General features: G+C 37.5%; 1 protein-coding gene across 4 annotated transcripts in view; it reads right to left on the bottom strand.

Annotated features, from left to right (window-relative positions):
• The window catches only part of Rbm25 (RNA binding motif protein 25), a 47,269-nt gene that overhangs the window by 4,743 nt on the left and 27,920 nt on the right, over window positions 1-14,606 (bottom strand). For all 4 annotated transcript variants that reach the window (NM_001395131.1, XM_087554119.1, XM_087554121.1 and 1 more), the window contains 8 exons: window positions 12,783-13,063; window positions 9,399-9,609; window positions 9,198-9,287; window positions 5,355-5,428; window positions 4,428-4,578; window positions 2,692-3,016; window positions 2,039-2,313; window positions 1,071-1,169 (listed from right to left, as the gene is read on the bottom strand). In NM_001395131.1, the coding sequence (NP_001382060.1) occupies window positions 1,071-1,169; window positions 2,039-2,313; window positions 2,692-3,016; window positions 4,428-4,578; window positions 5,355-5,428; window positions 9,198-9,287; window positions 9,399-9,609; window positions 12,783-13,063 (1,506 nt within the window). The remainder of the gene's footprint in view (window positions 1-1,070; window positions 1,170-2,038; window positions 2,314-2,691; window positions 3,017-4,427; window positions 4,579-5,354; window positions 5,429-9,197; window positions 9,288-9,398; window positions 9,610-12,782; window positions 13,064-14,606) is intronic.

Raw genomic sequence — 14,606 nt, 5'->3', positions numbered from 1 at the left:
CTGTGGAGCACAGTAGTCTCAAACTCACTGAGATTTACCTGTCTCAGTCTCCCCAGGACTAGAATTAAAGTTGTTAAAGGGCTGAAAATAAAAGCCCAGCCTAGCTGCCTATGACTTAATGCTCTAATCATTATAAATGAAGAAGTCAACCAATATTTGCTCTCCAAAATGAAGAATGGCACCATTACAAGCACTTCTTTCTGTTCTTCAAAGTGAAAGAATGGCAACAGGAATATGGTGGCCCCACTCTAACAACCATCTTATTAATAAAAAGAAACTCTGCTTTGAAAACACACTACAGTATACACATCTTGTCAGATGATGGTCTTATGTACTGGTGCACGCCATTAAAAATGACCCAGCATTCAGGAAATGGATGAAAGTTGCAGATTAGCCTGGGCCATAGGAAACTGTCACCTAAAGAAATCTTACACATTGTACAATAATGACCAAGATACAACATTTCCATAAGGTTCAATTTCTTCATGTATAAATGTAGTAAGGATGATAATGATGATGATGATGATGATGATGATGATGATGATGATAGTGACTTTTCTAGCCTAAGACTGTTATAAGGTTAAAAGGAGAAAAACTGCCATGAAACACAAACGGTGTCTGCCAAGAACTCTAATCAATCAGTATATGCAGGCTGGAGAGATGGCTCAGCGGTTAAGAGCACTGACTGCTCTTCCAGAGGTCCTGAGTTCAATTCCCAGCAACCACATGGTGGCTCACAACCATCTGTAATGGGATCCAATGCCCTCTTCTGGTGTGTCTGAGTACAGTGTACTCATATACATGAATTAATTAATTAAAAAAATCAGTACATGCTAAACACTTAATGACAGGACAGCTGCAGAGATAGGTGATTACCTATGAAACTGACTAATCCCACCCTCAAAATCCAAATCCAAGACAAAATGGTAGCATGGCATTTGCAATGGAAAAAGAGAAAATATAATTAACAGACACCAATTCTATCCTTCCTATGAATCAAAGCTCTGGTACGGCAGGTCTGACATTGAGCTAGATTTACTTTGTATAGATGGAGGAGAAAAAAGACCAACCTTAGAACAAACAAAATCAACTAAAGTAGCTTCTTCTTCACCTATGTATTCTATGATTTTCTTATTGATCCATGGCCGGATTCTGCGTTCCATCAGTATCTGCAAAACAAAGCTTAGCTGAAGAACTAAAGAACTGAAACATTCTATTATAATCACAAAGAGTTATTCATTTTTAAGACTAAAATCAGCCAAGTGTAGGCACACAGACTTCCAATCTAGAACTCAGGAAAGACAGAGAACAGCAGATCTCTGAGTTCTAGGTCAGTTACATTTTGAGAAACTGCTGGAAAATAAACAAATAAACTGAATTATCATATGACATAGTATTCAATACCTAGGATATACCCAGAAAACTATATTCTACCAAACGGGCATTTGAAGTTACATGGTTTTGCTGCTCTATTTACTACAGAAAGAATGATGAACGAACAAGATATCTACCAACGGGGTTAGGGATTTAGCTCAGTGGTAGAGCGCTTGCCTAGTAAGCACAAGGCCCTGGGTTCGGTCCCCAGCTCCGGAAAAAAAGAAAAAAGAAAAAAAAAAAAAAGATATCTACCAACAGTTGAATGAATAATGAAAATTTGGTACACATATAAAAACTGTATAAAGAAAAATAAAATCATAAAACTTGCAGGAAAACAGATGAATTTAGCCATGAAACGTGGACACACAAATTCAGAAAGAAAAAATTCACATTTTCTTCATCATAAGTCACTTATTGTGTGTGTAAAGAATTAAGTTGTACAGTGTAGGGAACATATAAAAAAGGTAGTATTAGATAATGAAGGACAGAATGCAGAAAAGTATATATACACTGTCAAAAGAATATATAATCAACTACATAGTGTTTTTGCTTTTATTATTCTGTGTGTAATGAATAAGCACATCTTATTTGCTATTACAAAAGTCAAGTAAGACTGTTACACTGAAAGCACAAACATTTTGACAAGCAGCGTGCTACTCACAGAATCCACAATAGACCAATCCAAAGGATAAGCAAAGAGCTCAGGCTTGGCTGTGGGAATTTTCTCAATGAGACTCTTAATGTGTTTGCGCTTTTCTTCAGTGTTTACAGTGCCTTTGGCGGCATTTTTATCATCTTCGCCATAATCCAGGGGAACCAGTTTCCTTTTTCGGGGCACATCATCACTGTCTTCATCCTCAAATTTGTTAAAGACACTATCTACAGGTAGTTTCTTTCTCTTCACTGAATTAGGTTGGCCAGGACTATTGGAAGCACCTATAGTTAAAAACACTATCTTAGTATGAAAACAACATTTTTAAATGCTAAATCTGACAACCCACCATCCCTCAAAAAGTACAAACATATTTCCATAATCCTCCGAGAAAGATCCCAACTGTAAAAACAAAAAAAGTAATAGCTCTCTACTCACAAGTGCTAGAAAATTAACTTTTCACTTCTTCTCAGAACTGGAGGCAGCTGGAGATATAGGAGCACTAGTAGAACTATGAAAACAATCGTGAGCTAGAAAGGCATGGTTGAACACTTTGCTACCTACCTACCATGGACCATGTGTGTGTACGGATTATTATGTTCCTACAGTGGAACTTACTGGGACGTGGGCGGGAAGGAAAACAAAGGGCAGGGCTGACATACCCAATTTAAGACTTAGTCCTATTTTTGGCCTATGTTCCTCAGGCTGCTGTTGATCTGGTGAGTTTTCATGAGGAATAATAATACCACAAGGAGACTCGTCCCCGGGAGTGTTAGGTGTTGCATTGCCGCTGGCAGAGGACACAGATGGAGCGGAGCTGATGGGTCTCAAGGTGGGTTTGAGACAAGGCTTTTGCTCTGGTTCTTCTTCCTCTTCCACAGGCTCCTCTCGTTTTTCTTCTTTTTCTTGCTTTTCTTCTTCTTCTTCCTCTGACTCTGGCTCTTGCTTTATTTGAGGTTGCCTGCGCCTCTCAGCCTCTTGTTCCATCTACAACCAAAAACCACACTTGGTTAACTTTAGAAAAGACTATTACTGGAATTCTTCCCATTGCTTACATATTGGTTTTTGTTCTGTTTTCTTTCTTTCTGAAACAGGGTCTCTCTGTGTACCCCTCGCTGTCCTGGAATGTACTCTGAATTCTCAGAAACTCGCCTACCTCTGTCTCTGGAATGCTGGCATTAAAGGCAGGGCCCCCACTGCGGGGCTTGCTCTACACATATCCTACGTAAAGTCCTGGATCAACTTGAGCAGTGGGCTCAACCTCAAATAAAATGAAGAACTAAGCACTGGGAGTAAGGGAGATAGTTCAGAGGTTAAAAGCATTGGTTGCTCTGCCAAAGGATGTGAACCCACATAGCTACAGCTGATAATTGTCACTCCTCTCCCAGGGATTCAACACCCAGTATAACAAAAAGGAACATGAAAAGACATGGCTTATTTTTGCCAAGGCATAGAACATGTAGAAAAACGTTAAGTTCCTAGAAGACAGAAGAAAATGTTTTTAAAATAACAGTTAAGAATGCAAAATAAGAGCACTGTACAATCTATTGTTTACACATGACAAGCTATTGGGTTGAAAAGACAGCTCAGTGATAAAGAGCATTTGCTGTTCTTGAAGAGAACCCAGGTACAGTTCCCAAACCATCTGTCACTCCAGTTTCAGAAGATCTGACCTTTGAAGGCATGAAGCACAACTGTGACATATATTTACATATAAGCCAACCCATATCCATGAAAAATGACAAATCTTTTTAAAAATGATATTAGGAAATGAGAACATCTTTTAATAATAAAATACTTCAAAGGACAAAATAGAAATCAAACAAAATTTTAAATACAGCTTTCTGTCTAAATTATATTAAAAGATAGTCACCAATAGTCAAAGACTTATTTGATATGTGAGATATTTACAAATGAGGTATGGATTGAAGGTGCTGGAAAATAATTCAGTTGGTTAACTGACAGCTATGCAAACCTGAGGACATGCATCTGATTCCTAGTGCCTACTACACTCAACACAGCAAATGCTCAAGTAATGACAACTGGAGCAATGTGGTGACAGGCATATCACTAGCTTGCCAGCGTAACACTGAGAAAGTCTGTCTCAAATAAAGCACAGGGAACTGCTTCTGTGGAATGCATCGATAACTGGGACTAACTTCTGGTTTGTACATATGCACCACCACTGAAGTGTTCCCCAAACACACATATACAAAGTTGTGAGTTCACATAAGATTGATGATTTCTGTACTAAAAATAACAAAGACTAATAGCATGACCAAGTCCAAAAGCTCATATGGTGTATTTCCTTTATCTACAAACAAAAATATATCACAACTGACTTTGAAATGGTAAAGTAATTTAAAACAAAACACTGTCAGATGTTACAATAGCTCACCCTCTGGAGCTCTGCATCTGGATCTGGATGCCCCTCTGCCAGTAAACGTTGCCTGATTTCCTCAAGTTCTTCCTTCTCTCTCTTCCTGTCTCGTTCATCGGCTTCCATTTCTTTCTCCCTATCACGCAACCGTTTCTGAAGAGCACTACCCCTGTAAAGTTAATAGGATGCATTTAATAATCAGATCATTGCCTAGTACACAGATTCCCCAACAGAGCCTTTCCTCAATACTAGAAATCAAATAAGTGAATGGTAAGACTCAGATAAACATCCAAGGCAGTGTGCTGTCAACATTAATGTGTAAGAAATAACTACAAACATGTTATTTTCTTCTGGGAAAAAAACAAAAAACAAAACAAAACAAAAATAACTACACACGAATGTGTCTAAAAGCCCAAAGGCAACTTTCAAGAGGAAGAGAGCTGTTTTGTACCTATTCCAAACTGAAGACTCCACACTTTTTTTCCAGATGGTAAAGTATGAACATTATGCACAAACTGTTAATAGACTTTAGGGGATAAAGGTATAACTCAGACAATAGAGTGAATGCTTAACACTGTGTGAGGTTGACCGTCCTACCAAAACAACTGGCTGTGATGTGCATGACTTTAATCCAAGCAGTCAAAAGACAACAGGCAGCCTGAACTATACAGTAAAACAGATCATCGAGTACAATAAAGTGATTCAGTAAGTTCACACTTGTTTGTCAATATGGAGATGGTAGGTGTGGATCAGATGGAACAATCATAAAAACACTGAAGACAAATTCCTGAGCAATATAAATAATTAAAAAAGGTATAAATTGCTATAAAATGACCCTCCATCATGGGATCTCCTCTCAAGACACTTGAAATTACTGATTCTAATAGCTAAGCACACCTGATATGCTCACATTCACAAATAGCCCATCAGTTCATGCCTACTTACCTGTAGTACTTTGGGTCATCTCTGTCATCGTCATAATCTTCTAGGAATTCTTTTAATCGTTTAGCCTCTTTAGCCTTTGCAGAGATGAAGAATGACATATATAAACCTCAGGTAAGAGTCAGTTACTACCTCCCCTTTTCTTAGGAAAATACTTTCCTCCATATTCATAGGAATTAAAATGTTATACTTCTCATTACTTCATATATGAAATGGGTGTCATATAAAACTTTTAAACAAGTCAGCTTTAGGGTTTACATTTGAGGCATGAAAAACATCGACATATGCAGTATGCTAAATAAATACCCCTGAATAAAATTCCCAAAATAATTCTTTTCCAATAAAAACGACACAGTGGGAAACAAAATGTTACCATGTTAAATGTATACAGTAGACAAAAGCAACTTAATTATCATTGGGTATTTCATGTTAAATCTAAGTAATATTCAGGACTCAGATTTGAATAATGTTCATATGTTCTAAAGGTAAAGCTACCATTTGTGAGAAACCACCTTCTGTATCCAGAACTCTTATCTGCTTTAAGTTAATGGCTAATAAACCTGAAGAAACACAAAACCTTAGTTTTGGAATTTCACATCAACCTGGTATATTTAAAAACTGTGTCTAATTTTTTTATGGCTTATATCTAAACACTTTCAATAGATTTCCTATCTATCTGTAAAGCAGATAATGGTTCTGACTTACAACCTTTTAACACCTTTCAAGTCCCTCAATAGAAATACTTGTAAAAGACATCCAAAGAAACAATCTATTCCTTAGTAATTGCTCCCTGAAGCACAGCAAATACTCTTATGTAGTACTTCCAAAACATTATGAATGTAACTCTAACACAGAATACATTCACAAATGTCTTTACACTAATTGCCTTATAAGCTTGTATTGTTCATGTTTAAAAATTATGCAATCACTTTTCTATGGCCCATCCCAAGGTACTAAGCTGGGATATGATAACACTCAAATAAATGAAAGGTTTGTTGAGTATTCATTCTATGGATCTTCAATGTTCAGAGTACAGATGTACAAGCCAGACTATGTACATACTAGCCCCAATGCATTTAGTACTCTGGGAAACTTTAACTTTATACTGAACGTATCTGTTACCTAGACACGAGAAAATGCTTACATAACTGAAATTTCCAAAAGTTCACAAATAAATTTCATTGTAAAGAAACTACTCCTTGGGCTGGAGAGATGGCTCAGTGGTTAAGTGCTCTGGCAGAGGTCCTGAGTTCAAATCCCAGCAACCACATGGTGGCTCACAACCATTTGTAATGGGATCCGATGCCCTCTTCTGGTGTGTCTGAAGACAGCAATAGTGTACTCACATACAGTAAATAAATACTTTTTAAAAGAATCGGGCTTTTATTCATTAGATACACTGTTGTGTGACCTTTCTATTAATACATAATTATATATTTGTACCTATTCTTCTCCTGATATCATTGCTGACTCACTCTTATTATGGCCATTCCGGGGTTTGTTGTCAGTAGGCAGATCTAAAAGAATCACATCTGAAATGGGATCTGACGCCCTCTACTGGTGTGTCAGAAGACAGCTACAGTGTACTTATATATATAATAAATAAATATCTTTTAAAAAAAGAAACTACTTCTTAACTGTAGTAAGCCTTTAATCCCAGCACGTAGGAAGCAATGGTATGTAAATCTCAGGGTCAAGGCTGGCCTGGTCTACAAGTGAGGTCTAAAAAGCCAGGGCAACACAGAGAAACCCTGCCTCCATATGTAGAAAGGTTTTAGACTGCTCACAGGAAGCACAACATTGTCTAATTCTAATGCTAATTCTCTATTATTCTCTTAAAATTTTCTCATGGAGGAAAAAAATTAAATTCCAAAATAGATCCTTTCATCCTATATTAATTTTTTCAAATAAAACCATTTAATACAATTCTACTAACAAGAAGGATCTATGATTCAGAGACTACATATTATCTAGTGGTTATATACACTAGATAATGCAACCTTTGTTTACTTCTCAAAAGTCCTAATGTCTTTGTTCTTATCTTGAAGTGTTTTGAATGGATAATCTATAAACTGAAGATAAAATAAACTTTACATTTTGCCCCCCACCCCAAAAACCACTTTTTTGATTATTTATTTTGTTTTCTTGAGACAGGGTCTCACCATGTCAGGCTGGCCTCAAATTCAGAGATCTCACTGTTTCTTCTGCTAGGAGTGTTGGGATTAAAGACATGAGCCATACACAGGGCTCTACAGAAAACATGGAACATATCGTTGAAGCAATCTTTATCACTATGTTTACAAACTAAGCCAAGTGGTTCATGCTTACACAAACCTAATTTTACGACAATATGAAGAGAATATGGTAGCATAAGAAAACTACCTGATAAGTGCTAAATATACTTCTGCTTACAACACTGCCAAGAAGGGATGAAAAAACTTGCTCAGCAGTTGAGAGCAATGGCTGTTCTTCCAGAGGACCCAGGTTCAATTCCCAGCTCCTATGTTTCAGTTCACAACTGTTCCTAATTTCAGTTTCATAGGATCTGCCTCCCCCACACATACATATATGCAGTCAATACACCAAGCACATAAAATAAAAATGAATAAAGCTTAAAACCCAAAATAAACCAAGGGGTAATGGGGTGTACCTTTAATCTCATTGGGTCACATAGACAGGTAGATCTCTATGAATTCAAAGAACGCCTGGTCTATCAAATTCCACAAGTTACACAGAAAAACTGTGTCAAAAAACCCAAAGACTAAAAAATAAAAAACCAATAGCTCCCCGCAAAAGAACAACTTCCACACAATTATACTGTCTAACTAAACAAATTTCCATAGCTATTTTAAAGAAAAACTTTAAGATTTTATTTGTGAATGTGCCTATGGATATCACAAGACACATGTGGAAGTCAGGGTACAACTTGAGAGTATCAATATTCCCTCTCAACCAAGTGATTGGTTAATTGAATTCACAATGTAGGGGTGGGGATTGAACAATAACATGGTTGTAGCTGCAGGAAACTCTCCCAGCTCAACAAGTTTTTAGAATCTTATCCAAATGATGTCACATTAATTCTAAGTTTCTATAATTCACTAGGGTAGATTGATACCATGAAAACATTCATTAATGGGGAGCAAATATTTGAAAAATAGGAAGACATATGTAATAAGTCTATCTCAAAGTTATTTGGAATAAGAAATCCAAGCCAGGGGCTGGAGAGATGGCTCAGCAGTTAAGAGCACTGATTGATGGGGGTTGGGGATTTAGCTCAGTGGTAGAGCGCTTGCCTAGCAAGCGCAAGGCCCTGGGTTCGCTCCCCAGCTCGGGGGGGGGGGGGGGGGGGGGACTGATTGCTCTTCCAGGGGTCCTAAGTTCAATTCCCAGCAATCACATGGTGACTCTCAACCATCTGTAATGGGATCTCATGCCCTCTTCTGGTATGTCTGCATACAGCAACAGTGTACTCATACAAATAAAATAAATATTAAAAAAAAAAAAAAATAGCAGCAGAAGAAATCCAGGCTATCACTCTGAGTTCAGGACTAACTAGTCTACATTGTTGATTCCAGGACAGTCTGAGCCACACAGTGAGACCACCTCAAAAAAAAACAAAAACAAAAACAAACAAACAAACAAAAAAAAAAACAACCCCACGAGCTGACATATTTCATTTGTAAGGTTTTCTGTTTGACAGTAAAACTGAACGTTTCTTACTTGACAATACACCTTTTTTTTTTCCTTTTCTTTTTTTCAGAGCTGGGGACCAAACCCAGGGCTTTGCGCTTGCACTGAGCTAAATCCCCAACCCGACAATACACCTTTTTAAACCTAAAATCTCACCATTTCTCTTCTTCTTTCTTCTTCTCTTTCCGCCTCCTTCTCATATTCCCTAGTTTTCTTTCGTTCTCTGATTTCCCAATTCTTAAGGCGCTAAGAAAAAAAATTTCAGAAATTTAAAACTCAACACAGGATTCTGTAAAACCTGCCTCACCATCGTAAGTGAAACTATGACTTTTTAGAAAGAGAATTTCCTCAGTTTACCTCTTGATACGCAGCCTCTTTCTCTCGCAGTTTTCTTTCAAGTTTTCTTCGTTCATATGCATCTTCTTCATCCTCTTCTCTGTCTCTTTTCTTGTCTTTCTCTCTTTCACGCTCCCGTTCTCTCTCCCGTTCTCTCTCTCTCTCCCGTTCTCTCTCCCGTTCTCTCTCTCGCTCCCGTTCCCGTTCCCTTTCACGATCTCTACTTTTTTCTCTATGGAAATAGGACATTAAATATGTCATATATTTTACACCATTCTATTCTTTTTCTTTAGGAAACAAGGGAAACTCTAATATGTATGATAAATCAATATATAAACAAGTCAAAATTTAGTGTTAACTTCTCTATACTCAAAGAGACATAGACTAGGGAATCAAAAGTCAGGCATTTTTTCTAAAATGAACAAGGCCTTGCATTCTAATCCCAATGTAGGAATTAAAATCTTGCTTTTTGTTTAATGTGCTTTTTGTTTAATGTAGGAATTAAACATCAACAGGATTTTAATTCTATCAACAAGTTCTAAATTGCATTCTGAAGTCAATGATAATTATATACCTTACAAAAAGTAAACATAAAACCCAAATTTATATAAAAGACTGAAAAATTACTAACTGTGCCTAGTCATAAACTGAATACACAATTTTGTACAAAAAAATGTTGCCAAGCATGGTGGAAGACAATTTTAATCCCAAATGTCTGGGAAGCAATAGCAAGCTGATCTCTGCGTTTGAGATCATCCCGGTCCTCTGCAGGTCTCTAGAGAACCTGCCTTTAAAAAAAAGGGTAAAAGCACATTGCTCTTTCCCAAAGAAATATAAATATAAAAGCCTAATAAAGCATGGTGAAAAGACACTTCTAGGGGGGTTGGAGAAATAGCTTATCAGCTTCGAGAACTGGCTGCTCCTCCAGAAGACCCAGGTTCAATTCCCAGCACCTACATGGCAGCCCACAGATGTCTTTAACTCCAATTCCAGAGGATACGGCACCCTCACAATGCACATAAAAATAAATCTTAGAGACAGAGAGAGAGAGAGAAAAGGCAATCTAGAGCTAAGCAAGAGAATTCTCTTTCTCTCTCTCTCTCTCTCTCTCTCTCTCTCTCTCTCTCTGTGTGTGTGTGTGTGTGTGTGTGTGTGTGTGTCTAGAAGGTCTCAGATCTCCTGGAGCTGAGCTAGAGGCTAAGATAAATTTTAAATTAAAGAAATTAGAGATAGCTCAACAACTATAACCCCAGGTACTTATGAGGCTAAGGTAAGAGAATCAAGAGCCCACCTAGACTACATAAAACCCAAACATCCCTCCTCCCCAAATACACATAAACAAACTGAATATTTAACTTAGAACAAAACTATGCTACAAGAACTAGACAGATTGTTTTATAGTTAAGAATACTTACTACTTGCAGAGGACAGAGTTTAGTTACTGATACCCACACTATACAACCTACACCTACAGCTGCCTATAATTTCAGCTCAGGGAATCCACTCCAACCCATCTAGCCTCTACCTGCACGCATATAGACAAACACATATACAATTAAAAATGAGTATTTGAGAAAAAATACCCTTAGTACAGCACGTTAGGCCAATGATAAAATAAATCAATGCAGATATGAGACAATATGCTAAGATGGACATTTGTACTTGTGCATGGTTTTCTTGAGACAGGGTCTCACTTATGCACAGTCTCAACTGGCCTAGAATTTGCTAGACACCAGTGTTCAAACTCTGTCTGCTTCCGCCTCCAAAGTACTAGGATTAAAGGTATGTACCACCAGCCCCGGCTTTGAAGCATACCTTTTAAAAGGAATTGCTTGCTTTCATAGAATGCCAAAGTCTCACCAAGGGCTGCATCAAGAAAGGGAGAAAGATGGAGATAATATATACTAAGCATGCAATTCCATCAACATGGTGCAGGTATAATGCTGGTTGGATTTTTTTGTCAACATAACACAAATCTAAACGTATCTAGGAATACTCAGAAAATGCCTCCATCAGTCTGGCAAGTCTGCATGCAGGGACTGTCATGACTAAAGATTGATGAGAGAGGATCCAGCTCACTTAGGGCTGGGGAGCACCATCCTGGGGCAGGTGGTCCTATGCTATGTAACACATTTGGCCCGTTTCTACTTCACCAACAAACTCAGGCTACTGCTCTGGCTTCCCTGAATGGTAGACTGTTATACAGAACACTAAACTGAAATAAACTTGTTCATTCCCAAGATAGTTTTGGTTATAATGCTTATCTCATCAATAATTCCAAAGTATCAAAGTAGGTCTTCATGAAGCTACATTGCAACAAGTCATGTATTTTCAAAGTTTTTGATGAGTTTTCCTATCTTTTCAATCACTGTTCTTTTCTTATCTTTGCTTATTATTACAAATAAACAACCAAAAAAATTTACAATACCTTCTAAAAAGGTAAAATTACTACAAATCAAGAAAAACAGATGGGCACAGGGACACAGACAGACATATACTTTGAAAAATACTGGTAGGTCTCAATACAAAAAAGAAAAATAGCGTACCAATTTAAGGAAATAATTAAATTGTCTTCCCTAACACTGAAGGAACAACTGGTTCTAAGTTTACAAAAACTAGCCTCAGATAGAGAGTAACTACAGAAAAGAAAAGCACATTGTTTTTCTCACCACTATCACCCCACCTTCTTCTACCCTCAGGACTGAAAACTGAAAACAAACTATCTTTTTCGTCTTGTTTTTAAAGACACATGTTTCCACTAGGCTGTTTTGAATTCAGAGATTCCTCTGCCTCTAGCTCTTGTGTGCTGGGATTAAAGGTGTGTGCCACCACACCCAGCACATTATTATTTTATGTCTGTGAGTGACTTGCTTGCATGTACACATGTGCTCCACATGTTAGATCTCCTGGACTACAGTAGTGAGCCATCATACTGGTCCTGGATACTGATTCTGCAAGAGTAGCTAGCAAGTGCTCAATGTAACTAATGTAACGTAACGCTCCAGTCCTAGGAATGCTTTTGAGATGCACTAACTGTAAATCCAGTTAGCCTGGAACTTAATACCCAAACCCCGATTGTGAATTCATTCCTTTGCCTCAACTTCATCTGTAGTAGCAGTGGTAGCTGCTTTAGTCCCAGCACTCAGAGGCAGAGGCAGGCATATCTCTGTGAATTTGAGGCCAGCCTATTCTACAGAGCTAGGTCTAGGACAACCAAGGCTAAATAGAAAGACCCTGTCTCAAAGAAACAAAGACAAAACTAAAAATTGTTACTTCCATCAATAACGTCCTTGTATAATATAGCCAATCTATGGAAAACTTTATCACTCAAATACAAATAGTTCCTCAGAGGAATCCTATAATGTAATTACACTATCAGAAACAGCCATCTGTATGAAGTTTTACCTTGATCGACTCCGATCCTTATTTCGATCTGAGCTCCTTTCTCGGTCCCGGTCCCGATCTCTCTCTCGGTCTCGGTCTCGCTCTTTTGTGCGGTCACGATCCCTATCCCGTTCTCGTTCCCGCTCCCGTTCTTTTTCCTTTTCTCGTTCACGTTCTCTTTCCCTTTCTCGTTCCCGTTCTCGCCTTTCTCGTTCCCTTTCACGTTCCCTCTCTCTTTCTCTCCGTTCTTTCTCAATTTCCTGTCTTTCTTTTTCTTTTTTGCCTTTCTCTTCTTCCAGTTTCTAGAAACCAACAAAAGTACTTTTAGAGTTAATTCTGTGCCTCCAGTATTCAGACATTCCCCGGCGCAATGCCCAATACTGGTAAGAAAAGCATCAAACCACCAGGATTTGTGGCTTTTTTTAAAAACACATTAAAGTGAAACAATTGCAAAGCTAGATTTCGTGCAAAACCAATACTCTAAACATAACAGGAATCTCCAATCTTGGGTGGGGAAATCTGTGCTAAGAGTGGCAGGCTACTGACTAAAATCCAAAATAACCATGAAGAATGTAGTGATTCGTAGTAATTTCTAGAAAGAAAATCAATTAAACTAAAACTTAATTCTGCCCATTGTAAATGTCTGTAAGTCAGTGGGAACAGTGAAAGTATTTATGACTCTACATTACTCAATATTGAAGGTAACTAGATGAGGGTTTTAAAGTACAGGGAGAAGACAGTCAAGTCATGGTAACAACAATCTTCTGCCCTCCAGGTTGCCCACCCTCCAAAAGCAAAAGCTAAATTTAGCCAAGATCTTTTGCCTTAATTATGGAAATACTTATTCCTATCATTATAAGATGGAGACGCCACCAAATGCAGAAACTCTGACAACCACTCACTTCAAACAACATATACACAATTGCAGTTATTTTAATTTACAATAGTTAAAAGCAGAATAGTTATGCCCACCATTATGCCTGTAAAACAATAAAAGATATATTTACAATGATAAATCCATCCTTGCAAGGATCTTGTATTAACTTACAGATGTTGTACTAGGACATGGCTCGCCAACACTGGATTAACCTTGCCTACAAGCTATGTTTCTGGGAAGAGCAAGTACACGGTTCACAGATAGACAGTTAGACCAGTGTGTATCCTCAAAGATTACCAGTGTACCACAAGATCTCTATACAAACTAAGATGGGGAAAAGAAAGCACAACAAAAACCCAAACAAATAAAACAAAAACAAAACACATTTATCCCTGAAGTTCTGTGTTTAATTTCACTGAAATGAAATTTAAACTGCAACAATAAAATGTGCATTTTTCTTTTTCTCAGTAATGTAAAGCATTTAAAACTTTAAAAAGCAGTCTTACCTGTTAGATACTTTTTTTCTTGCTCACGGACCAAAGAACTGAGAGAGGATTATGAAAGAAAAGCTAGTGTATGAGAAGCATCAATATATTCAGCTGCTGGCCTAAGTTAGCATACAGGCAAAGCCAATACTGAATACATTGAAATTAGAAAGGAAAGATAGGAGACATGGAGAGAGGCTAGAAACGGAAAGCTATTACAGGGAGAAAATCTAATTTCTGAAATACTCCTGATGGATTTAAATTCATATTTTAAGATGAATCTACACTACATAAAACTTACCTCAGTGTCATACACTTAAGAAATTTATTTTGGAGATAATCTCTTTTGTCCTCAATTTTTAACTCCTGTTATTTAATATGCTACCTTTTCTCTGATGTAAATACAATTTCTTTCAGAACTCATTTTATGTTTACTTGTTCTATATACACAAAACTGAGAATCTACTCCATACTATATGCTTC

The sequence above is a fragment of the Rattus norvegicus genome, chromosome 6, assembly GCF_021556685.1.
Source record: "Rattus norvegicus strain SHRSP/BbbUtx chromosome 6, alternate assembly SHRSP_T2T, whole genome shotgun sequence".
Taxonomy (NCBI): Eukaryota; Metazoa; Chordata; class Mammalia; order Rodentia; family Muridae; genus Rattus; species Rattus norvegicus.
This window is presented reverse-complemented; position numbering and strand designations above follow the sequence as displayed.